This window comes from Schistocerca americana, chromosome 5 (assembly GCF_021461395.2).
Source record: "Schistocerca americana isolate TAMUIC-IGC-003095 chromosome 5, iqSchAmer2.1, whole genome shotgun sequence".
Classification (NCBI taxonomy): Eukaryota; Metazoa; Arthropoda; class Insecta; order Orthoptera; family Acrididae; genus Schistocerca; species Schistocerca americana.
This window is the reverse complement of record NC_060123.1, coordinates 332,078,011-332,105,676: the sequence shown is the minus strand read 5'-3', so window position 1 is coordinate 332,105,676 and position 27,666 is coordinate 332,078,011. Positions and strand designations below refer to the sequence as shown.

At 43.4% G+C, this 27,666-nt stretch overlaps 1 protein-coding gene across 1 annotated transcript in view; it reads left to right on the top strand.

The window, feature by feature from the left end:
- LOC124616347 (cytochrome P450 6k1-like) overlaps positions 1-27,666 on the top strand; it is a 65,639-nt gene that overhangs the window by 21,046 nt on the left and 16,927 nt on the right. Inside the window, exons 4-6 of the mRNA XM_047144655.1 lie at positions 2,156-2,318; positions 7,715-8,014; positions 24,705-24,956. Of these exons, the coding sequence (XP_047000611.1) occupies positions 2,156-2,318; positions 7,715-8,014; positions 24,705-24,956 (715 nt within the window). The remainder of the gene's footprint in view (positions 1-2,155; positions 2,319-7,714; positions 8,015-24,704; positions 24,957-27,666) is intronic.

Below are 27,666 nucleotides of genomic sequence, written 5' to 3'. Positions count from 1 at the left end.
AGGGTGCTGCATGTGTGAAAGAACCCTTCGAATTCATGCTTTCATTTTTCTGAGGAAACAGTACCTTTCGGGGTTTATTGTGGTGCCTGTAGGTATGAATTCCAAATGTACCACACTTTGATTCAAATGGCTCTGAGCACTATGGGACTTAACACCTATGGTCATCAGTCCCCTAGAACTTAGAACTACTTAAACCTAACTAACCTAAGGACATCACGAGGCAGAGAAAATCCCTGACCCCGCCGGGAATCGAACCCGGGAACCCGGGCGCGGGAAGCGAGAATGCTACCGCAAGACCACGAGCTGCGGACCCACACTTTGAACATCCCACAACACTGTTACCACGCCTTTGCTTACTGATGGCATAGTCTTGAAGTACACTCATGCTCATAAATTAAGGATAATTGCCGAATGTGGTGCCACACAACGTGGCACTACACAAAACTGGCGCTAATAGCAAAGGCACATAGGGAACACACACGACACAGATCGGTACGTCCACAGTATTGGTGATAAGTTGAGAAAACCGTCCCGAAACACATGTGCTACAAAACGCCACTGTTTCCCGCTCATGTAGCCCGACATGAAGATGGGATATGATCACCATGCACACGTATACAGGGCGTACAACGAGTTGGCATACTCTGGATCAGGTGGTCGAGCAGCTGCTAGGGTATAGCCTCCCATTCTTGCACCAGTGCCTGTCGCAGCTCCTGAAGTGTCCTAGGGGTTTGTAGACGTGCAGCGATGCATCGACCGAGAGCATCCCACACGTGCCCGATGGGGTTTCGGTCTGGAGAACAGGCAGGCCACTCCATTCGCCTTATTTCTGTTTCAAGGTACTCCTCCACGATGGCAGCTCGGTGGGGCCGTGCGTTATCATCCATACGGAGGAAGGTGGGACCCACTGCACCCCTGAAAAGGCGGACCTACTGGTGCAAAATGACGTCCCGATACACCTGACCTGTTACAGATCCTCTGTCAAAGACATGCAGGGGTGTACATCCACCAATCATAATCCCACACCACACCATCAAACCACGACCTCCATACAGGTCCCTTTCAAGGATATTAAGGGGTTAGTATCTGGTTCCTGGTTCACGCCAGATGAAAACCCGACGAGAATCACTGTTCAGATTATAACTGGACTCATCCTTGAACATAACGTGGGACCACTGTTCCAATGACCATGTACTGTGTTCTTGACACCAGACGTTACGGGTTCTCCTGTGACCAGGGGTAAGTGGAATGTACCTTGCAGGTCTCCGGGCGAATAAACCATGTCTGTTCAGTCGTCTGTAGACTGTGGAGACAACTGTTCCAGTGGCTGCAGTAAGGTCCCGAGCAAGAGTACCTGCAGTAATCCGTGGCGGTCTGAGGGCACTGATGGCGGTGTTGTCCACTGTGGACGTCCCGTACTGTAGCGTCTGGACACGTTTCCTGTCTGCTGAAATCGTTGTCATAATCTTGAGATCACACTTTGTGGCACACGGAGGACCCGTGCTACGACCTGCTGTGTTTGACCAGCCTCCAGTTGCTATAGTATTCTACCCGTCATAACGTCATCAATATGTGTTATTTGAGTCATTTTCAACACACAGTCACCGTTAGCACGTCTGAAGACGTCAGCACACTTACTCGCTGCACCGTACTCTGACATGCACCAACACACCTCTGCGTATGTGGACTGCTGCCAGCGCCGCCGTGCGACGACCGCAGGTCAAATGCACCGCATGATCATACCCTGAGGTGATTTAAACCCGCAAACCGCCCACCAGAGCGTAGTTCACCCTGTATGAGCATTATCCTTAATTTATGAGCACGAGTGTATTAAGAATAATAATTATTTGATTAGCTGAATGCGCAGTGTCTGTTCCTTCGAGACAACAGACACCACGCAGATCCATATTAAGAATAAATATGTCTGACAAAGAATTGTGGAACATTATTTATTGAACGTCCCTCGTATTGGACTTACAGTAAATTGAGATATAGCAGTTACTGAAAGTAGTTTATTATACCAAGTAATAAGTGGTGTTTTACAAACCTACAAAAGAAGCGAGAAGCACCGAAGTGAGAATCGCGGTTGCGGATAGCGCACTTGCCAAGTCCAGAGTTAGAGCCAAAATGAAACTTCCGTTGCGTTCTGTTGCAGAACGATTTCTCGCGCTGGGTGAAAGACAGGAAGAACCCGCTGGCGGAGTACTTCCTGGAGGCGATGGTGATGGACACGGTCAACTACCGAGCTCTCACAGGCACTCGCCGCGCCGACTACCTCCAGCTTCTCATCGATGCCACCAAGAGCAGCACTCAAGATGGTCAGTATACCGGGTGTTCCTGCTATTCTGACCACGCCTGTTCCTAGACATCATCACATTTCATTCATCTATTTGCTTCCACAGGCTGTTCGGAAATCCCCGTTACGAACCTCAAGCACTTATAGAAGAGAGTGACTACGTAATATTTTGAAAATGAACTCATGTCCAGAAACGTACTGTCCCTCCACGGCGATCTCAATACCAATATGTAACGCGTCCACGTCTGATGAGGAAAAGAGAAAAGTATCAGTTGATTGTCCTGGTATGCAGTAGGGGAGACAGGGTGATGTGTACCACGTCAGTCACCTGATGTCACTTAATCGTTTGCCTTGCTGCGAGACCTATGAAGTGCCTGTGCGTCTCCGATACTGTAAACATGGTTCGATAGACATTTTCTCAAAAAAACAGACATGCTCCTTGTGAATGAATGGCGAAATTCCAAGAGACGGGAGAGCTACTATTCGGCTCTATCACGGACGTTTTCCGCAACGTATCACGTCATCGCACAAACTTTTTGTCCAAGTTATGCAGCGGCTTCGAGAAACAGGTACCTTCACCGTGAGGATGCAAGGTTGTGGTGCACCATGGCAACACCGCGAGCCCGAATTTGGTGAAGATGTACTACATCGCGTCGAATAGATACTGTCAACGACTACTCTAACAACTAAGCGTGCAATGGGTATTAGTGTTAGTATCGTCTGGGATGTTATCCTTTAGCATCAGTTACACCCGTACCATTTACAAATGGTAAACGCTATGGGTCCAGCCGATTTTCCACAACGCCTTACCCTCTGTACGTGGTTCCTGCACCGCTGCATCGACACACCCCTATTTCCACGTCACGTTCTGTTCACATATGAATGTAAATTAACAAGCGACCGTGTTCTGAATTCACGAAACAGTCATGTGTGGGCAGACGAAAACCCTGTTAGATGCATGTACATGGATTCCACCACCTGTTTGGTATTAGCGTATGAGCAGGTATTATGGACGGTCATATGATTAGGGCATACCTCCTTCTACTCAAGCTAACTGGTCTTGCATACTTCGTACAAAACGTATATGTCCCGTTCTTCGAAGCAGTGTCATTGAATGTTAGTCAGGAAAAGTGGTCTCAGAATGATGGTGCACCATCTCATTCCTCAAGTGCGCTTCGGAGACATCTCAATAGACGATATGATGACAGACGGATAGGGCGATGTGGTCCAACCGAGGGCACGATCACCGAATTTGACTCCTATGGACTACTTCTTGTGGGGTCGTATGCAAAAGTTAAATGCACGATACTCCTGAGAGGCAGAGGAAGATCTGCTGGCATGAGTTCTGTTCGCTGCACTACTAATTAATGAGACACCAGGTGGGATTCAGAGTGTGTACCAGAATAAGCTGCGTAGCTACAGCGTGGTCGCCACATTGAGCCGCTGTTGTAATGAATCAGTACTGTTCTGCATGTACAGTATCCCGGGTGCTCTTTTTTTTCTGGAATAATGTAAACACGTAAAGTTAAAACGAATGAGCTTAAGTAATAAAGCGACGTTTCCTTTCGAATTGTTACCTAATAACTGTACTGCGTCACGATAAATTCAATTTCTCCCAGCAAAAGTAGATGAGTTAAACATCTGAATTGAAACAGTCGTAGAACGGAAAAGGTGCGTTTCCGAACATGGGTTCCTTTTCAAAATATTTTGTACTCACTTCCCTCTGTAAGCCCTAGAAATCTGCAGCGGGGATTTCCGAACATCTTGTACACTGATGTAGCGCGCCGTTTGTGGTGGGCTTTGTTAATGTGCTAATAGCGGCCAATACAACCACGTCCGTAACTAGGTGAATTTTGGATTTCGTTTGCTGTTAGGTGTTTAGTGTTTGCAATTGAGGACGGAACCTCTACATCTATACAGGGCTATTACAAATGATTGAAGCGATTTCATAAATTCACTGTAGCTCCATTCATTGACATATGGTCACGACACACTAGAGATACGTAGAAAAACTCATAAAGTTTTGTTCGGCTGAAGCCGCACTTCAGGTTTCTGCCGTCAGAGCGCTCTAGAGCGCAGTGAGACAAAATGGCGACAGGAGCCGATAAAACGTATGTTGTGCTTGAAATGCACTCACATCAGTCAGCCATAACAGTCCAACGACAGTTCAGGACGAAGTTCAACAAAGATCCACCAACTGCTAACTCCATTCGGCGATGGTATGCGCAGTTTAAAGCTTCTGGATGCCTCTGTAAGGGGAAATCAACGGGTCGGCCTGCAGTGAGCGAAGAAACGGTTGAACGCGTGCGGGCAAGTTTCACGCGTAGCCCGCGGAAGTCGACGAATAAAGCAAGCAGGGAGCTAAACGTACTACAGCCGACGGTTTGGAAAATCTTACGGAAAAGGCTAAAGCAGAAGCCTTACCGTTTACAATTGCTACAAGCCCTGACACCCGATGACAAAGTCAAACGCTTTGAATTTTCGGCGCGGTTCCAACAGCTCATGGAAGAGGATGCGTTCAGTGCGAAACTTGTTTTCAGTGATGAAGCATCATTTTTTTGTTAATGGTGAAGTGAACAGACACAGTGTGCGAATCTGGGCGGAAGAGAATCCTCACGCATTCATGCAGCAAATTCACAATTCACCAAAAGTTAATGTGTTTTGTGCAATCTCACGGTTTAAAGTTTACAGGACACGTGTATCTGGACATGCTGGAAAATTGGCTCATGCCACAACTGGAGACCGACAGCACCGACTTCATCTTTCAACAGGATGGTGCTCCACCGCACTTCCATCATGATGTTCGGCATTTCTTAAACAGGAGATTGGAAAACCGATGGATCGGTCGTGGTGGAGATCATGATCAGCAATTCATGTCATGGTCTCCACGCTCTCCCAACTTAACCCCATGCGATTTCTTTCTGTGGGGTTATGTGAAAGATTCAGTGTTTAAACCTCCTCTACCAAGAAACGTGCCAGAACTGCGAGCTCACATCAAAGATGCTTTCGAACTCATTGATGGGGACATGCTGCGCCGAGTGTGGGAGGAACTTGATTATCGACTTGATGTCTGCCGAGTCACTAAAGGGGCACATATCGAACATTTATGAATGCCTAAAAAAACTTTTTGAGTTTTTGTATGTGTGTGCAAAGCATTGTGAAAATGTCTCAAATAATAAAGTTATTGTAGAGCTGTGAAATCGCTTCAATCATTTGTAATAACCCTGTACAAATCCTGATCCGCCACGAATTTTCGTATGTCACAGTTTGGCAGTACACTGTTGTTGTTGTTGTGGTCTACAGTCCTGAGACTGGTTTGATGCAGCTCTCCCTGCTAATCTATCCTGTGCAAGTTCCTTCATCTCCCAGTACCTACTGCAACATGCATCCTTCTGAATATGCTTAGTGTATTCATCTCTTGGTCTCCCTCTACGATTTTTACCCTCCACACTGCCCTCCAATGCTAAATTTATGATCCCTTAATGCCTCAGGACATGTGCTACCAACCGATCCCTTCTTCTAGTCAAGTTGTGCCACAAACTTCTCTTCTCCCCAACCATATTCAATACCTCCTCATGAGTTACGTGATCTACCCACCTAATGTTCAACATTCTTCTGTAGCACCACATTTCAAAAGCTTCTATTCTCTTCTTGTCCAAACTTTTTACTGTCCATGTTTCACTTCCATACATGGCTACACTCAATACAAATACTTTCAAAAACGACTTCCTAACACTTAAATCTATATCGATGTTAACAAATTCCTCTTCTTCAGAAACGCTTTCCTTGCCATTGCCAATCTACATTTTATATCTTCTCTACTTCTACCATCATCAGTTATTTTGCTCCCTCAAATAGCAAACCTCCTTTACTACTTTAAGTGTCTCATTTCCTAATCTAATTCCCGCAGCATCACTCGACTTAATTCGACTACATTCCATTATCCTCATTTTGCTTCTGTTGATGTTCACCTTATACTCTCCTTTCAAGACACTGTCCATTCCGTTCAACTGCTCTTCCAAATCCTTTGTTGTCTCTGACAAAATTACAATGTCATCGGCGAACCTCAAAGTTTTTATTTCTTCTCCATGGATTTTAATACCTACTCCGTAATTTTCTTTCGTTTCCTTTACTGCTTGCTCAACATACAGATTGAATAGCATCGGGGAGAGGCTACAACCCTGTCTCACTCCCTTCCCAACCACTGCTTCCCTTTCATGTCCCTCGACTCTTACAATACATACAAGAAAGAAAAGGGGTCTCCCATGTCGCGAATGACAAAATGATTGGGAGGAAGTGGTGGAAGCAAGGAATATGAACGTTGAGGGAAGTCAAGATGGAAGAAGATGGCGACTGGTGTCAGAGATGCGGCGCCAGCTCTAGATAATCTGCAAGAAGAAGCGAACTGCGTAGGATGTAGACGTTGTGAGTGTGGTGTCGCCGCCAGACACCGCACTTGCTAGTTGGTAGCCTTTAAATCGGCCGCGGTCTGTTAGTATACGTCGGACCCGCGGTACGCCACTATCAGTGAGTGCAGTCCGAGCGCCGCTACACGGCAGGTGTAGTCTAGAGAGACTCCCTAGCACTCGAGCCAGTTGTTCCAAAAATGTGTGTGAACTCTTACGGGACTTAACTGCTAAGGTCATCAGTCCCTAAGCTTACACACTATTTAACCTAAATTATCCTAAGGGTAAACACACACACCCATGCCCGAGGGAGGACTCGAACCTCCGCCGGGACCAGACGCACAGTCCATTACTGCAGCACCCTAGAACGCTCGGCTAATTCCGCGCGGCAGCGCCAGGTGTACAGCCGACTTTGCTAGCGATGGTTCACTGTCTGCATACCTTCTCATTTGCAGAGACGACAGTTTAGCATAGCCTTCAGCTACGTCATTTCCTACGACCTAGCAAGGCGCCATATTCAGTTACTATGAATGTATTCTGAACCGCTGGCCAGAGTGGCCGAGCGGTTCTAAGGTGCTACAGTCTGGAACCGCGAGACCGCTACGGTCGCAGGATCGAATCCTGTCTCGGGCATGGATGTGTGTGACGTCCTTAGGTTAGTTAGGTTTAGGTAGTTCTAAGTTCTAGTGGGCTGATGACCTCAGATGTTAAGTCCCATAGTGTTCAGAGCCATTTGAACCATTTGAACCAATTCTGAACCGATAATATTGTGAATCATGTACCATCAAGAGCGACGTTCATCATTAACGAATTAAAGTTAAGTATCAAAGTAATTACGTGCGCTTTCTGAATTCTAATTCCTTGTCATGTTCCAGACCTCACGTCAGTATAGTCCTTCCCTCCTCACGCCAGCCTGCGTGAGCTAAAACGCGTGCATTTCGGCCTCCTCTAGTAACACGGTGTTGGCTCTTCTGCCACCACAACAGTGAGCGTGTGGCGTTTGTGTGTTCAGGAGTTCGGTTGAGACCGCGGCAACCGCAGGGCCCAGCGGCCACGGTGGCGGAGGCTGCGGGCCCTGCCGAGAGCTTCCGGCTGGGCGGCGTGGAGCTGCGCGCGCTGCCCGTCTGGTACCTGGACTCCGGCGTCGAGACGGTCGCATCGGCGCTCGCCTTCTGCCTGCACGAGCTGGCGCTCGACACGCCGGTCCAGGCGGCGGTGCGCGCAGAGGTGGACGCCACCCTGCGCCACCACGACGGGCAGCTCAGCTACGCCGCCGTCAAGCACCTACCCTACCTGGACACCGTGATCGCCGGTAAGCGCCCTGCCCTCCAGCTTCGCAATGTAGGAGCGTCGTTTCATAAGACTGGCAAAGAGGCAAGACAAAAGGTTTGTTTCATAAACGACTCACCTTGCTTCTCGACATAGTCTCCTTGGAGGGCTAGACACTTGGCCCAGCAACTGTCCAGCTTTTCCACCCCATCGGAAAAATACATTCGCTGAAACTCTGCAAAATGGTCTCTGGCTGCATATTATAACGGCTCTTCTTCTTGATGATTTGGTTTGATTTGTACTTGGCCTCGGCTAAATCTCGGCGACAGTCGGTAGAGTGTTGAGATCGTTATCAAGTTACGAAGACGACGTTACTCAAAATAACAGTGCTGAACCGAAATGTCGACGTGCGTGAGATATTTACTTCACCAAGAACCGTAATTAATCGTTCGTAATCGATGTTTAACTGATTAATGATGAAATATTAATGATAAAACCAATGCAGTCACAGCCACAACAAATTCCCTACAAGCTGGTTGTAATTTCAAGTATCTGAGAAATCGTAACAGTGGGCTTGTTATTTGGGTCAAAGATTCTACACAAGCGCCGAGTGCTACAGTCAAATATTATCGCTGCGCGTAATTATTACTCGGGAGTTTCATGTCAATAATTTGATAGAATTTTAAATCACAAATGCACGACTTGGCACGAGAGGGTGTTTTATTGCACAATATCAGTCACTTCCTAATCGAGCCTTGAGTAGAAAACTTTCCCAGGTGTTGGGGGGGATTTAAATTATATGCTTCGGACCTATCACTGAAGTTCCATAAACCACTGGCTATTATAAATGAAAATTGTCTATCAGTGTTCGTTGCCTAAATCACTGTCTAAGTAATGTTTAGTTCAATTATCTAGTTACAAGTTCACTTTATTCTAGTAGGTAAAAGTCCTCCGTTCGAATTCTAATGCCGTGATATTTGAAGTCAGAAGATCGTATTACTGCGTCATAATAGATCGCAATTATTCAATCTCAAAAACAATCTAAGCGCGCCTACATGTACGAGCATTCAAATATATGACCTGCTTCGGCTAACTCTCGTAACGTAGTGACAATGCATCGAATTATACTTAGTCATTACTCATGATTCCCAAAGAGTACTCACACGGAGTATTCTTTGGGATCATTGGCTCTACTTTGAGAATGTTAATTTATGCTAATTTTGCGATTTATTATGATTTTTATTTTTATTTTACTGAAATTTAATCTTTCTTTCGTAGATTGCTAAATTGTCAAGTCTTAGATTCCTGATTTAATTACTTGTTATTGTCCTAATAATAGCGATAAATGGAACTTCGTTCGCTTATTCACTTTTCTGGGAATTTGGGACATGGGGGGAAATCTTTGGGGTATTGGGAGCTAATTTTTTATTTTTATTTCTCGGCTGAGGAAGTGGCATTACAACATATCACTTTCTCATTTGATGAACATTCTTCCTAGCCAGCCTAGGTTTCAGGTTTGGGAAGAGGAAGAAGTCACTTGGGACTAAGCCTGGAGAACAGGGTGGATGAGAAACCAATTCAACGTTCAGTTCATGCACATTCGCCATTGTTATCGCTGGTGTGTGGGATGGTGCATTATCCCGTTGGAAGAGCATTTTTTTTCTTCGTGACAGCCTCAGTCTTTTTTTAGCCAACGAATTTCACATGATCCAACAATGAAGTATAATAGATTCCGGTTATGGTTCTGCCTTTCTACAACTAATCTATGGGACAAACTGCCTATTGGCTTCTGTCTCGGGTTCTTCGACCGACGTTCATCTAGTGATTATACTGACGTTTCGCCAGCACGAATGACTGGCATTGTCAAAGTTTCACCCGATGGTGAACTGGAGCCGGGCTCGCGGCCGCAGACTGTATGTACCTGGCGCGCCAACGTCCGAGCGCTTCTTCGCGGTCATCTCCGGTGTGGTTCTCCTCTTGCTACCGGCTCGGTCGTTCGCTGCAGTACGTGAAGCCAGGATCCGTTTACCCTAAGGCTTTCCATTTATGTAATCGAGCTTACCAACCATGAAGGCGCAACAAAAATGTTGCATTCTTTCATTGAAATTTACCAGACTTACCAACCACGCTCGCAGTCAATGGACCGAGCGACGGGGAACACCAGATAGCTCACTGTAGGCCGACTCGCAATTTGGGGAACGGTATATCAAATGCTTGCCTGGCCATTGGTATTAGGTCTTCCACGGTTCAGAGTAGTATTTGCATCCAACGCCCTCAAATATTTGTTGGATATACAGCCTCTATCTTCCTACAGTGTTTACCCTCTACAACTCCCTCAATTACCATGGAAGTTATCGGACTGTACACGATAGTGCACAGTAGAAATGTATACTAAAAACCCGCGCACTAAAATGCGATTTTTCAGGGAGTCATAGCTTGGGTTCTTTTGATCACAGATACGAGGGGTCAAGTGTTTTGGATAATCCATGGACTAGTAACCGTTTGTATACCTATTGGAAGAATAAGCATTCTGTACCTGTCCTACAACACAGGGTCAAAATTTAAACACTACACACTTCCTCCATCCCAGGCAACTTGAAGCAAATCCCATGATTCTTTTGTAAAAAGGTGTGGTCTAGGGTGGACCATGGGCGGCTTATGAAAGTCTGTTTCTCCATATGCGGTTCCTGAGAATATCCCAGAAAACCACTATGTTTGGGTACGAGATCCACCAGTTGTGGGGATGGTCAGTTTCATAATTTCTGTTCATGACCGTCGCCGACATTTTCCGATATGTCCTTAAGATGTTCTCAGAGAACGTTACAGTTTTTTTCGATATCAGTGTCCGATACTGAAGTTCAGAGGTTCAAAGTTCCGTAATTACGCACGTAAAATATCCGTATTTTTAGCTGATGTAGTGAACACATGGTAAAGGTTCTAGGGAAATTGCACGTTTTTTGAGGTCACCAGACTAGCATTTTTTCATCAATAAAAATTTATGCTGCGCTCTCTCTATATAATGGGCATTTCGCGCATGTACAAATGTATCAAAAGTGTTACTAAAGTGACAAAAAATGGGCTAAAGAGGGTCTTAACATGCCCGAAAAGAGCTTAAAATAATTGCCAGAAATTATGTAAAACTGGAAAGGCTGAAAATTTAGTAAATATTTCTAATAAAATTTTTATTCTTTTAAGACATAAGCCATAAGTGCGCCATTTTCTATTAATTGCGATCTATGAGAAAAGTATTCATAAAATTGTGTTAACTTTATATTATGCGTATTTATTTGTGGTTGATATGTGTCAAAACACATAAATTTGTCGAAATATGTAGATAAACGACCAATTTTTTTACTTATAGAATTCTTTTTATATAAGTAGCACAATCTGCTGTAACAGAGAAAAGAAGGGAACTGGCGGAAAAATGCTCCTGTCAGACATCAAAAAGATGAATATGATCCACTTTAAAAGACTGAGAGAAAAGTGGGGAACCAAGTGCCTAATGGTCAGTCAATTTTCCTCACCAAAAAATTTGGCATGCGAACATATTCGAGCTTTTCTGTGCTGAAATAGAGTAGAAGAGAGACAGCGACGGTGGAAGAGAGAGGATGCAGTGACAGTGGGAGAGAAAAGATAGGAGACATTGATGGAAGGGAGGAAGTGGCAGTGAAATAGAAAGATAAGTAAAAAGATCGACGTGGGAAGGAACGGATAATTTCAATCAGTTTTTTGTAGTGGCCGAATTTGTCTGTTATGTTGCATTAGAACCAGCATTTCTTGCATAGAATTTTAACTTATAGTTTACAAAGGAGTTTTCGTCCAAAGCTGTCGAATGGAAAATATAGAGTGACCGTAGTCCACCTCGGATTTATGAACAGCGCTGCGAGTTCAATTAAGTTATGTCATAGTGTCACCGTCAGCATTGCGCAGCATGGAATTTGGGTGTGTAACAGATAACTTCGATAGATGTTAGGACATAACAGTTTGATTTACCGTCGTAGGTGAAGACATCGCACAGAAAGGTTCCGACGGAACATAACACACCAGTGCATTAAAATCCGCTTCTCATCTTAAGATTGTGAAGTCACGTCCGTGCCTTTACGACACATGTACAGCTACGAGACGTACTTGTACTGCTACCAACGAACGAATTGTTAGCTGGCGAGGTTGGATAACTCTCGACACCATCATATTAGTGAAACCGTTTACGGAAAGAGTCACCATCCTGGGTGAAATTCACGAGACAAGTTTAAAACGCCTCAGTTCTGGGACAGGCGACCACTGTCCCGTAGAAGTCCAGTTGTTGTCACATAACTACTTTAGCCGACTGTTCCTTTGGAGCAATGTAGAATATTTCATACATTATAAATGAAATAAATAGACGGTGTTTGCGTAATATTCTGCAATATGTATTATTTAACTGGTTATTAGCTGTTAGTCTATTATCAGGTACAGTAGTAAATATGTGGACTGTGAATTTCATGATATCAAGGATTGATTGAGACTAGATGCGTCTAAAGGTCTGTCAACTACCTCTGAAAGCTAACAGTTATTAATGTTCGTTATAATACTAAAATTACTTTGATGAAAATGTGATATAAAAACTATGTAACTTACATAAGATGTATGACATGTTGAGTTAATGAACTACATGATAAATTACTATAGCTAATTGTACACTGAAGGAAAATAAATTGAGCAAAATACAGAAAACTTTGAAGACATGTTTCAGAGGCGTGACTGAACGATATAACGTTGTCTTGAGCAAAGCCAATATTACAAACAAGTACAAATAACAAGTGAGACTAAGCTGAGAAGTGAAAAAAGTGTAAAAAGTAATGCCTCCTGCGTCATAAAAATTTTAATAATGAACAAATAAAAGCGGAATTATAGCCTGGACAGTCCTCTACATAACACTATCGTTCGACGTAGTAACAACGCATTTGCACACATCTGCGCGATCGTTGAACCCAGGCATCAAAACATTTGGAAACATTCAGGGTTTTGCTCCTTGGCCCATTTTTCTCAGAATGTTTTTACAGAATTCTTTAAAAGAATTTTCTTTTAAAGGATGCTTCTGAAAGATGAGAGTTATTAATGTTTGATGTTGTTGTTGTTGTTGTCGTCTGAAGTCCAGAGACTGGTTTGATGCAGCTCTCCATGCTACTCTATCCTCTGCAAGCTTCTTCATCTCCCAGTACATACTCCAACCTACATCCTTCTGAATCTGCTTACTGTATTCAACTCTTGGTCTCCCTCTATGATTTTTACCCTCCACGCTGCCCTCCAATACTAAACTGGTGATTCCTTGATGCCTCAGAACATGTCCTACCAACCGATCCCTTCTTCTAGTCAAGTTGTGCCACAAATTTCTCTTCTCCCCAATTCTATTCAATCCCTCCTCATTAGTTATGTGATATACCCATCTAATATTTTGCATTCTTCTGTAGCACCACATTTCGAAAGCTTCTATTCTCTTCTTGTCTAAACTATTTACCGTCCACGTTTCACTTCCATACATAGCTACACGCAATACAAATACTTTCAGAAACGACTTCCTAACACTTAAATCTATACTCGGTGTTAACAAATTTCTCTTCTTCAGAAACGCTTTCCTTGCCATTGCCAGTCTACATTTTATATCCTCTCCACTTCGACCATCATCAGTTATTTTGCTCCCCAAATAGCAAAACTCCTTTACTACTTTAAGTGTCTCATTTCCTAATCTAATTCCGGCAGCATCACCCGATTTAATTCGACTACATTCCATTATCCTCGTTTTGTTTTTGTTGATGTTCATCTTATATCCTCTTTTCAAGACTCTGTCCACTCCGTTCAGCTGCTCTTCCAGGTCCTTTTCTGTCTATGATAGAATTACATCGTCATCGGCGAACCTCAAAGTCTTTATTTCTTCTTCATGGATTTTAATTCCTACTCCGAATTTTTCTTTTGTTTCCTTTACTGCTCGCTCAATACACAGATTGAATAACAATCGGGGATAGGGTACAACCCTGTCTCACTCCCTTCGCAACCACTACTTTCCTTCCATGCCCCTCGACTCTTATAACTACCGTCTGGTTTCTGTACCAATTGCAAAATAGCCTTTCGCTCCCTGTATTATACCCCTGCCACCATCAGAATTTGAAAGAGAGTATTCCAGTCAACATTGTCAAAAGCTTTCTCTTAGCTTGCAAATGCTAGAAACGTAGATTTGCCTTTCCTTAATTTGTCTTCTAAGGTAAGTCGTAGGGTCAGTATTGCCTAACGTGTCCCAACATTTCTACGGAGTCCAAACTGATCTTCCCTCAGGTGGGCTTCTACCAGTTTTTCTATTCGTCTGTAAGGAATTCGTGTTAGTGTTTTGCAGCCGTGACTTATTTAACTGATAGTTCGGTAATTTTCACATCTCTCAGCACCTGCTTTCTTTGGGATTGGAATTATTATTAATGAAGTCTGAGCTTATTTCGCCTGTGTCATACATCTTGCTCACCAGATGGTAGAGTTTTGTCAGGGATGGCTCTTCCAAGGCTATCAGAAGTTCTAATGAAATGTTGTCTACTCCCGGGGCCTTGTTTCGACTTAGATCTTTCCGTGCTCTGTCAAACTCTTCACGCAGTATTGTATCTCCCATTTCATCTTCATATACATCCTCTTCCATTTCCATAATATTGTCCTCAAGTACATCGCTCTTGTATAGACGCTCTTATACTCCTTCCACCTTTCTGCTTTCCCTTCTTTGCTTAGAACTGGGTTTACATCTGAGCTCTTGATATTCATACAAGTGGCTCTCTTTTCTCCAAAGGTCTCTTTAATTTTCCTGTATGCAGTATCTATCTTACCCCTAGTGATATATGCCTCTGCAGCCTTACATTTGTCCTCTAGCCATCCCTGGTTAGCCATTTTGCACTCATTTTTGAGACGTTTGTATTCCTTTTTGCCTGCTTTATTTACTGCATTTTTATATTTTCTCTTTTCATCAATTAAATTCAATATACCTTCTGTTACCCAAGGATTTCTACCAGCCCTCGTCTTTTTACCTACTTGATCCTCTGCTGCCTTTACTATTTCATCTCTCAAAGCTACCCATTCTTCTTCTACTGTATGTCTTTCCCCCATTCTTGTCCATCGTTCCCTAAAGCTCTCCCTGAAATTCTCTACAACCTCTGGTTCTGGCAGTTTATCCAGGTCCCATCTCCTTAAATTCCCACCTTTTTGCAGTTTCTTCAGTTTTAATCTATAGTTCATAACCAATAGATTGTGGTCAGAGTCCACATCTGCCCCTGGAAATGTCTTACAATTTAAAACCTGGTTCCTAAATCTCTGTCTTACCATTATATAATCTATCTGATACCTACTAGTATCTCCAGGATTCTTCCATGTATACAACCTTCTTTCATGATTCTTGAACCAAGTGTTAGCTATGATTAAGTTACGCTGTGTGCAAAATTCTACCAGGCGGCTGCCTCTTTCATTTCTTACCCCCATTCCATATTCACTTACTACGTTTCCTTCTCTTCCGTTTCCTACTATCGAATTCCAGTCACCCATGACTATTAAATTTTCGTCTCCCTTCACTATCTGAATAATTTCTTTTATCTTGTCATATATTTCATCAATCTCTACGGAGCTAGCTGGCATATAGACTTGTACTAATGTGGTAGGCGTGTGCTTCGTATCTATCTTGGCCACAATAATGCGTTCACTATGCTGCTTGTAGTAGCTTACCCGCATTCCTATTTTTTATTCATTATTAAACCTACTCTTGCATTACTCCTATTTTATTTTGTATTTATAACCTTGTATTCGATGTAATACTAAAATTACTTTGATAAAAATCTGAAATAAAAACTACGTAGCTTACATAATATGTATGATATGTTGAGTTAATGAACTACATGATAAATTACAATAGCTAATTGTGCATCGAAGGAAAATAAATTGAGCAAAATACACCAAACTTTGGAGACATGTTTCAGGGGCACAACTGAACCAGATAACGTTGTCTTAAGCAAAGATATTATTACAAACAAGTACAGTATTACAAATGAGACGCATGATGAGACGAAGCTGATAAGTGAAACAACTGTAATTATATAAGGGTGATCAAAAAGTAATGCCTGCTGTGTCATAAAAAATTTAATAATGAACAAATAAGAGCGGAATTATAGCCTGGATTCTCCTCTATACAACACTACCATTCTACATAGTAACCACACATTTATACACATTTGCGCGATCGTTGAACCCAGGCATCGAAACCAGTTTGGAAACATTCAGGGTTTTGCTCTTTGACCCATTTTTCTCAGAATGTTTTTAATGCTGTTGTTACTGAACTGTAACGTGTCTGTCTCCTCGAATCACTTCATCAGCACGTCCTCGATTGGTATCTGAGACAGCTGCGCGTTTTATCTGCGTCGTCCGTTTTTCTGTGACCAAACATTTTCCCACAATACCGCACTTTGCTCGTGTTCATTACTGCGTCCCCATACGATTTTCTCATGGATGGGATAAATAACTTCACGATCATGCTTGAAGAAGCGAAACCCTCAATTTCTCCAAACTGGATTAGATGGCTAGTTAGTCTTCCACCTCCGCAAACTCAAGTCTGTTAGAATTTTGTTACGGGAGGAAGACTGTAGTCCAAGGTTGGTGTTGGGAGCGGCGGAACAGAAGATGTGGACCTATTGAATTTTAGGAAATGTAATTTGAAAATCAAGATGCGGCATTCGCTCTATGCTGTATGATTGAATGACGTTCCGCACATAATAATCAGTAATAACTGACATTGTAAATTAGTAATAAAATCACACCAATGCCGGAACGGTTCCACATTGAAGTGTTGAGTCTTCCCTGCTAGAAATGATGAAAAATAAAACTCATGACACAATAAATAATGAAATTAAACATGTGGAATCGTTAACTGACAATAAAACAGCACTTACTTCCTTCAAAATAAGTTATTGTATCGTAAAAGTACTACAGCAATACCACACGATCCTTGCATGTCAAAATCTGAAGGCAGACAGACCAGTGCGAACAGACATGCTTCTCTTACCTGCGATCAAAAAATTTGAAGGCTGCACTTTCTTTTATTACATAGGTAATACAAATATAAAATCGACTCTGTGGTAGCAATCTACATACCTATGTTTTACACAAAACAGTTTTTTAAAAAAATGAGCCTTACACCAGATTCAACGATGATGCATATGTGTAGAAATGCATGGAGACTATGTTTAATCGTAGCATTATGTGCAATTGAGGCTATGATCTGTACTAATTCCGGTCTTACACATTCATTATTAAAGTATAGGAAGACTAAAGCAAGCTGGTGCAAATGGATGTAGGTTGCAGCAGTTACATAGAGACGAAGAGATTTGAACGTAACATAGTGTCATGAAGAGCTGCATCAAACCAGTCTTCCAACAGGAGAACACAACAACAACAAGCGCTACGTAATTCTGTAACAATTATTAGCTGTCCTTCAGTTTGTGCTTGTGTATGCTTGGACAAAAATAATTCAAGACATTGTAGCCGTACTGGCAGGTAGGGCTAATGGATAGGTTCGAGTGACTGAGTTTGAGTTCACAGAACAATAATATTACGTTTATTTCCATCATACGTAGTTTACAGACACGATTTAAATAGGCCTCAAACGAGTAAACGTAGCATGCACCAAATTTTATACGTCACAGGCTTACTGGGCACAAAATATTTAACAGTGCCAGAGAAATTTTAAAAAACCAGTTAACAATAATGAAAATAGCGCATAAAAAAATACAGCGTAGTAGAAAACAGTTAAATCAAGTGAATAATCATACAGCAGATTTAAAAACCGCATTTCAAAATTTCAATAGGATCCTGAAGGTCAAGTTTTTAAGATGCACAACTGAATAAACTGAGAACAGTAGCTTCCCTTTTGGAAGGAGCATCGACATTGGGTGTCAATAGATTCTCAATAACGTTTACCTTGGTACATGACAATTTGCCCGCCTCCAAACCTACAGTGTACATGAAAATCAGCAACGCATTTGGCGACTGCGAGTTGTGTTTTTTTATCATCATTTCATCATCATCATCGATATGCAAGTCGCCTAAGGTGGCGTCAACTGAAAAGACTTGCGACTCGGCAGCCATCAATGCCACATGATCATTCCTTTTCAGTTCAGTATCAGGCACGAATCACAGCAATCATTTATCAACATCAACAGCAGGAATATGACCAATCAAGGGTTATGGCTGGTCTCGTTAGCATACTCAGTCATAACAGTCTGCATTTAAGAATTTAGTAAACAGTCTCTTTGGGAATTCACTTTTATAGTATCTGTTATAAGGTCCACATCGAAAAGTTTAACTAATCATTCACTCTGGCCAGTCACAGTACTCAATCAGTTATGGTAGTTTGTAGTTAATCATTATGTTTCTATGAGCGTTAGCAAAATATCAACTTACAGTCCCTGCGGTGCAGTACAGCTAGCCACAGTCATGTACTGGTCGTGCCATTCCGTCCCGTGTCTAAAATAATAGAATACACAGGCACAATAGGGAGACGTGGGTTTCAACACTCCAAGTGTGCAGTCTGCCCACTAGGACACGAGATAGCTCCCCTGCGATCGCCCGTCACCTACTAGGGCTGTTGATAAAACAACAATATATCGATACTTTCTTCAAATGTGTAAATGCGTGTGACCAAACTGCTGAGGTCATCGGTCCCTAGACTTACACACTACGTAAACTAACTGATGCTGAGAACAAAACACACACCCATGCCCGAGGGAGGACTCGAACCTCCGGAGGGAGGGGAAGCGCACTCCCCGGCATGACGACTAACCGCGCGGCCACTCCCCGCGGCAATACCGTATTTTCATTAAAAATATCGATATGTATCGGCCTTATTCTCCTGCCCACGATATATCGATATACCGATTTCAAACCTGCAATATCGAGTGCCGATATTTTTATTTTATATTATATTCTTTTTCACAATTTTTGGTAAATATTTGAAGTTGTTCTTTTGAAATTGTAGTATAACATAATTTTACTTTCACTCTGTGAAGGACTCTTATTACTTTTTGAGCCGATCTTTCTCTTTGCCTGTGTGCAGCATGTATATGTGGCACGGAAGGAAAAGTCAGATTACACTGGGGGGGGGGGGGGGGGGGGGGGTGAGTGGAATTAGATTTCCGATGTGAATAAATATCACACCAGTTGCGTTACAAAAAAAAAAAAAAAAAAAATTTAACGCAACTAGTGTACTATTTCTTCACATATGCGTCTTCAAAAATGGTTGCTAAAAATGTTGAACAAGAATTTAAATGACAAGATTGGTCTTTGTAGTGGGCAGAGACGTACAAATATGAGGGCAGATGCTGACGTAATCGGCGTTCGGCGTTGCCAACAGAAATTGCAGCCTTTAGCTTCACCACGTAATTTTGACACTACAGTTGCTAGGTCACTGGCGTTGGGGAAATGAAAAAACAGGGAAGTGGACATAGGTGTTGTGGACAAATGCGGTATATAACGGGACTGAATGGGGGACCTTTTATTGTGCCACTGACATTCAGTTACCATTGTTAGCAAAGTGGTTACCGTCAATCGTGAAACTGCATCGTTTTCCTTTCAGTTCTTGCTGTAAGGGGGATAGGCAGGCTGCGAGCTTGTTGATGTCCTCGAATATCTAATAATAAATCAATATCAAATACACAGCTCTAAAACCAGCACTATACTCTCAGGCGCTATAAAAACTGGTATAGACAGGCGTATTCAAATACAGAGATATGTAAATAGGCAGAATATCGCGCTGCGGTCAGCAACGTCTATATGAGACAAGTGTCTGGCGCAATTGTTAAGTCGGTTACTGCTGCTAAAATGGCAGGTTATCAAGATTTAAATGAGTTTGAACGAGGTGTTATAGTCGGCCCACGAGTGATGGGACACAGCATCTCCGAGGTAGCGATGAAGTGGGGATTTTCCCGTACAACCATTTCACGAGTGCAAGTGTACCGTGAATATCAGGAATCCAGTAAAACATCAAATCTCCCACATCGCTGCGGCCGGAGAAAGATTCTGCAAGAACGGGATCAACGACGACTGAAGAGTATCGTTCAGCGTGACAGAAGTGCAACCCATCCGCAAATTGCTGCAGATTTCAATTCTGAGCCATCCACAAGTGTCAGCGTGCGGAACATTCAACAAAACATCATCGATATGGGCTTTCCGAGACGAAGGCCCACTCGTGTACCCTTGACGACTGCACGACACAAAGCCTTACGCCTCGCCTAGGCCCGCCATCACTGACATTGGACTGTTGATGACTGGGAGCATGTTGCCTCGTCGGACGAGTCTGTTTCAAATTCCATCGAGCGAGTGGTTGTGTATAGTTATGCAGACAGCCTCATGAATCCATAGACGCTGCATGTCAGCGGGCGAGTGTTCAAGCTGGTCAAGGCTCTGTAATGGTGTGGGGCGTGTGCAGCTGGAGTGGTATGGGACCCCTGACACGTCTACTTACGACTCTGACAGGTGACACATGCGTAAGCATGCTGTCTGATCACCTGCATCCATTCATGTCCTTTGTGCATTATGACGGACATCGGCAATTCCAGCAGGACAATGAGACACGCCACACATCCAGAATTGCTACAGAGTGGCTCCAGGAACACTCTTATGAGTTTAACCACTTCCGCAGGCCACCTAACTACCCAGAGATGAACATTATTGAGCATATCTGAGATGCCTTGCAACGTGCTGTTCAGAAGAGATCTCCACTCCCTCGTATTCTTTCGGATTTATAGACTGCCTGCAGGATTCATGGTGTCAATTTCCTCCAGCGCTACTTCAGACATTAGTCGAGTCCATGCCACGTCGTGTTGCGGCACTTCTGCGTGCTCGCGGGGGCCCTACACAATATTAGGCAGGTGTACCAGTTTTTTTGTCTCTTCAGTGTATTTATAATGTGCAGCCGATATTTATATATTGTAGTGTTTTGGGATATTTGTAAACATCCGAACATACCATTGGGAAGCCGTCTACAAGAGATGCTCGTGAGTAAGTTGAATAAGGATAAACGTAGTGGGAAAGGGAAACTGTGTTTTTCTTTCTTGTATGCAGTGAATGTGGAGCAGTGGTGGAGCCGGCGAGAAGGGGACCAGTAAAAATGGTATTGCTACCACTGGTCGTCCGGGAGTCATTTGGGCCATGGTGCAGCAAGTTCCTGAATACCAGAGCCATGAAGTAAACGAAGCACCAACAAGAGCGTAATGAACAACATGAACTACTGAACAGCAGTAGTTTTTTTATCTGTGCTTTGTTTGCTCTCTGAGGTGCTAAAGGACGCATGTACGGACGTTTTCGAATGTACTCAAGAGAGTGCTGAACCGTCAATTAGGGCGGTTCACAAACAACAACTCAAGTGCACATATTATTCCAAAAACGTTATCGTGGAAGTCGGGACCAGGAGGTGCTGGTGAAATATCACACACTGCTAAGGTTATCTTTTTATTTTAAAAGGCTTTCCCAATAATAAATTTTTAAGTCTGGCATTTAAAAAAAATTTCAAAAACAATTTCGAATAGCTGACAAATTTTCTTTATGAAAAGGAGATGCCAGGTATGACGTTAACAACTTCCCAGTAGTAATATATATATATATATATATATATATATATATATATATATAAGAAAACAATTAAAAAATATTCTTTTAAATAGCTGGCAAATTTTCTCTATGCAAAGGATATTGCAAGGTATGACGTTAACAACTTCCCAATAGTAAGATTTTAAACTTGTTGTATCTATAAGAGAGCAATTGCTTTAAAAAATCACCTTAGAGTAGCTAGTTTGTACTAAAGCTAAAATAGTTGTCTCTCGCCAGTTAAATAACTTATATTACACTTGTCAGTTCTTACAAGGTAAATGTGAGTAAGCCAGCACACAAACCTTCACATTAAAGGCAGTTCCCAAAAAAAATTCCCTTAGCTCGGTGAGGGAGTGACACGTGTAAAGGGGCCCAAATTACAATCGTCGGAATAGTTATTGGTGGTCTACAGGGCCACAGCAGATCAGCCCCAAAACTTCCATTACAAGCCACCACCTTCCCGAGTTACCCAAAACTAGAAGATGTAGCAAGACTCCGAACCACAGAGACACGCGACACCGACCCTAAATCACCCAATCGACGTGTGAACGAAACGGCCTGACCAAGAAGCAATTACCACACTCCCGCGGACAGGCAAACGAAAACTGTGGTGGAAAGATTCCAAGAAAACCATTGGTGAAGAAACTCATACACTTCACTAGAACTCAAAAAGCCCTTTATATATAAAACAGTACTCGACTTCTCACACTCCACAACAGCGCTGGGGACACGTTGCACTTCCAAATGCTCATCAGAGCCAACCGCTGGCAGTGGTTTCAATGGCCGATAAGAAGACATACGGTCCCATGCGCTGACCTCCTGCACCACGGTCTCTAAGCTTCATAAGCTACGAACATGCGGGTAAGGCATATTTAGCCTCTGACAGCCAAGAGGTCGGGCAAAGAACGTGGCGAGCAGTTGATGACCCCCAATAACAGGGCCCCGCTCGCGCCACCACCTCTCTCGGTCACCGGCCAGTACATCCTCCTCGATCGTCTCGTGGCCGTACACTTGATCCACCTCCCGCCAAAGAGCGATAGCGATCCAAACGGCGCGCTAAACCGAAAGCGCCACCGCAAACACTAGACGCGAAGCGAAAGCACTCCGCCTGGCGCGCTTTTCGAAGAGCCGGACACAACTACAGCTCAAGTGGTATTACCGTAGCAATTGTTTGTTATGTTGTTAAAAGAAATAGTGAAAATGTTGGGTAAAATATACTCCTATTTGTGAGAAGTGTGGCTATTTATTTAGTAGCGCAGTAGAGAGAACTTGCGGAAGCATTCCAGGAATCTTCACCGCAGTTGGATCGACAGGGAGGTGGCACGGAAGGTTCCGGGCCACCAAACAACTACTCTAAGAAGAGTGGATAAACGTAATACTACTTTCATCTGGCGGTGTATTAGGATCGGCAAAATATTGTCCAATTATATCGGCCAGGGACGCAACTTCCCGCTAGTGCTGGTATAAGACCGACCACAAAACCTACAGAATATACACCCCAATAGGCAGGTACGTCGATATTTTTTTCGTCGATTTGTCGATACATTTCCTCGATATATTGTGGCCGAGCGGTTCTAGGCACTTCAGTCCGGAACCACACTGCTGCTACGGTCGCAGTTTCGAATCCTGCCTCGGGCATGGAGGTGTGTCACGTCCTTAGGTTAGTTAGGTTTAAGTGGTTCTACTTGTAGGGGACTGATGACCTCAGATGATAAGTACCATACTGCTAATGGCCATTTCAACCATTTGAACCTCGATATATTGAGAGCAGATAATGATATCTTTTTAAATATCGATGTATCGGATTCCGGACATTTTTAAAAATATCAGAAGTTGAAAGGTGGCTACACTGAGTCACAGCGCCAGAGATTGCGCCAAAGAGTATTATTCCGCCGCCTTCACTGGCAGTAGTAGTTCAGAGGTTGCGGTGGGCAGTTGTAGTTCAGAGATTGCCGTGGGCAGTGCTTGTTGAGAGGATGTCGAGAGCTGTACTAGTTGAGAGCATGTCGTGTGCAGTTGTTCTTCTGCTGGCCGAGAGAGTTGATGCTGTTCGGTTGGTGTAATGTATATATGGAAGATGTTGCAATGATCACAGTGTATTTTTCATCAATATATATGGAGGGGCCGGCCGAAGCGGCCGCGCGGTTCTGGCGCTGCAGTCTGGAACCGCGAGACCGCTACGGTCGCAGGTTCGAATCCTGCCTCGGGCATGGATGTGTGTGATGTCCTTAGGTTAGTTAGGTTTAACTAGTTCTAAGTTCTAGGGGACTAATGACCTCAGCAGTTGAGTCCCAGAGTGCTCAGAGCCATTTTAGCCATATATGGAGGTAACAAAATTTTTTTTATTTCAAATTTCCTAAATAACAATGCCTGTTGGTCACAGGTTCAGTCAACAAAGCATCTGGCTCGTGATCATGTATTACACTGTAATTCTGGTTTCTATGTGCAATTATAGTATTTCTGGTTTTTCAATTAGTTCATTGTAAATGGTGTTTAAAACATCTAGTCGTATTGAGTAAGAACCGTGCCAGATACGTGTACGTTGAATCACACTTCCACACACAGAACAGTTACACTTGTGCTTTGTTGTTTCTTAGCTTTTATAGTTACTGGGGACTTCATTAATCAATTGTGTTAACGGAAATTTTCCTTCATTCTTTATTGTTATTTTATGCAGTCAGATTGCGTACTAATACTAGTCAGGGCCAACCGGTTGCGAGACTTCGCAACCGGACACACAGCTACTAAAATTATTGCATTCGTTTTTAATAATTAAGCCCCCATGCAAAGTCATGTCCTCTATCGTCGCTGGGCTCGGAGCAAACTTCGCTACAGTCGGCCGTCCCTCCAAAATCTATAAATTCGCCAACCAGCTCACACTCCTCTTTCCCATTTTCACCTCTCAGGGACGGCAGATAATACACCTTCCGCCAGAGAGGGTATAACAGAGCCATTCAGCGACTTATCGACACGGAGTAGTGCCAACCCCTGCATGAAATGGAGAAAGTGTCAGCCTAATGGCAACATTTATTATTGTGGACCTGACTGTAGGCATTAATGACGAGGCCTTTACTGGTGACCGCCTGTCTGTTCCTCAGAGACGCTGCGGAAGTACCCGCCCGTGGAGACGGTGACGCGCGTCACCAACGGCGAGTTCCGGGTGCCGGGCTTCTCGGCGACGCTGCCGCGCGGCACGCTGGTGCTGGTCTCCGTGCTGGGCCTGCACCGCGACCCCGCCTACTTCCCAGACCCAGACCGCTTCGACCCCGACCGCTTCCGCGAAGACGTCCGCAGGCGCCGCCATCCCTACGTCTACCTGCCTTTCGGCGCAGGGCCACGGGCTTGCTTCGGTAAGCTGAAGACCCTTCTTCTGACACGAAACGTCTTCTATTTCGGAATACACTAGTTACAAATGATAGTAGCCACTGTGGAGTCGTACCTTTGGACACACCGAAATTACAATCGAAATCAGTTGCAGTTGCCACACACTTCTTTATTACAAATACATTGCTCATAATACATTCAGAGTAACCATAGTTACAACAAAGCTTGTCTTATAGAACACCAAAATCTTTTAAGATATCTTCCACACATCGTTTTTTTTTTTCAACCACTTGCATTAATTAAAACCCTGTCCATGGGTCCATAATTAATTCAACATGACTGACAAATGAACCACACCTACTTCATCACTTACATGGAAACTCTTATCTATCTTTTAGTTCATCCAAGTTCGGAATTCAACAGATATTAATGTTTTACGGCTTCTTTGGCCAACTCTTCATAATTTAAACACAATATACATAAAAGCATGCTCGTAAAATATGACTACATAATTATCACAGTTAAAAGTTCTGAGTTCAACAAACACCAAAATTTTAAGGTTTACTTAGCCAACTCTTCATTAACTAATACAATGTTCATAAAATCCTGATCCACAAAATATGACTAACATGACTAACTCACACCAAAGTTCTGAGCTCAACAAGCCCCAAAATTTTTAAAGTTTACTCGTCCAACTTCAGATTAATTAGAACAATACTGCTTGCATATACCACGTCCGTATGATTTTAGTACATGACTATAACGAGAAGATCTTTCCAAGAGAAACTTAATATGGGCTGCTTCCACTCTACATGAGAATTAGTGATGGATTCGAGCACCCCAAAAGATTTTAACCAAAACAAGAAATCCACGGGACAGGAAATTAAATAAAAAGGTACTTAACTGTGCACTGCGATTGAGTTTCAGAAACCATAACTCTCTACCGAAAGGATCGAATTACAGGACAGCTGCAACAAAACCCGAGACGTGGGAGGGGGCAGGGCCTTAAATATCACTCTGCCACCGTGGTAGTCCGATCCCAGTTTGCTCGCGTCAAGGATGCCAGTTATCTGCAACACAAAACACACTAGCGGCAGACAATATTCTGAGGCATGAGATACACAATCCTAACTGCACAACTAGTTATCAATATCTTGCGACGATATACTCCACAAATGAAACCAAGAGAATTAACCTCCGTGACTTACTTGCGCAGTCAAGGCTCTTAAAATCTGGTTAGCCAATCCCTTAAAACCATCACTAAAATAATGGCATAAAAGTTAGAATAGCAAGAATAATCTCGGCGCACATTTAAAGGCCAGACTAAAATAATGACATAACAGGTAGAATAGGAAAAATATTTCAGCGCAGCTTGGAACGCCGAACACAGACTTACGCAAATCTTCGTTAGACTTGTAGCTACGCGTTTAGCCATGCTTCCTGTCTATTTGGTGGGCGTCGTTACACTTCCTTAACTGCCGTCAAGTTATCAAGTGACAACACCAATTTCAATGATAAGCTACTGGAACAATTCCAAACGGTTTTTAGTACACTGGAATATTAGTTAATATGAACACCACCCACCGAAGCAACTCGACGACTCCAATTCGTTCGGCCTGTGTAACTTGTAACCAACTCGACGGAACTTGTCCTCCCAACCTCGAGGAAATCCCCATCATCATGGCCAGAATGTTTGCGTTGTAACGGTTAAACTCGCAATAGCGGCTGGTCACGCTCGTTCGTCATGCCCACTCGGCCTCTAGCCGTGCTGCATACAAACACAGTCCCACGTCACACCGCCTCACACCGCGCATACCCGCACACCAGCCACCAACAGAGCGCGCATACTGCAGTTAAAAACCCCCGCCGCCAAAGATGTGAAGAAGACAAATAAGCATCTAAGTCAACTCAACGATGAGAAGACAATCGATGGAAACTGGCGTCAGCAACGCACCAGCTCAGCCACAGTACGAGGAGCGTTCAGTAATTAATACAACACATTTTTTTCTGAAAGCAGGTTGGTTTTACACAGGATTCCAATACACCAGGTTATTCCCCACTCTTTTGGCTACAAAATCCCGTTTTGCAACATAATCTGCGTTCAGTGCGACGACCTTACACCACCTTACTAGGAGGGCCCGTATGCCCGCATGGTACCACTTCACTCCACATTCGTATGGCTCACATGCAGTTTAAAATTACAGGTGTATGAAATCAGTAATACTACACATAACAAGAATATGAAAGCTACATATAAAACTAACTAAATATCAATATATAGGTTCCTAATCCGTATAAGAGCTGTATCATCAGCTTTTCATGAGGGCGCTCCAACACCCCTGGTAGGAATTCAAGGGGCACTCATCTGTAATGTGCTTGATTGTCTCGTTCGGAGCCCCACAGCCACAAACCGGAGACTCTGTAGCACCCCATTTGTAAAGAGAGTCTCCGCACTCGGCCATGCCTAGTGATATATCTGTTCAATTCGACCTACCGTTTTCTGTCGAGGTCTGTACCATAGTATCACAGTCATACTTTTGGAACCACTCAAGCTACATCTACGTCTACATGGATGCTCTGCAAATCACATTTAAGTGCCTGGCAGAGGGTTCATCTTACCACCTTCAAAATTCTCTATTATTCCAATCTCGTATAGCGCGGGGAAAGAATGAACACCTATATCTTTCCGTACGAGCTCTGATTTCCCTTATTTTATCGTGGTGATCGTTCCTCCCA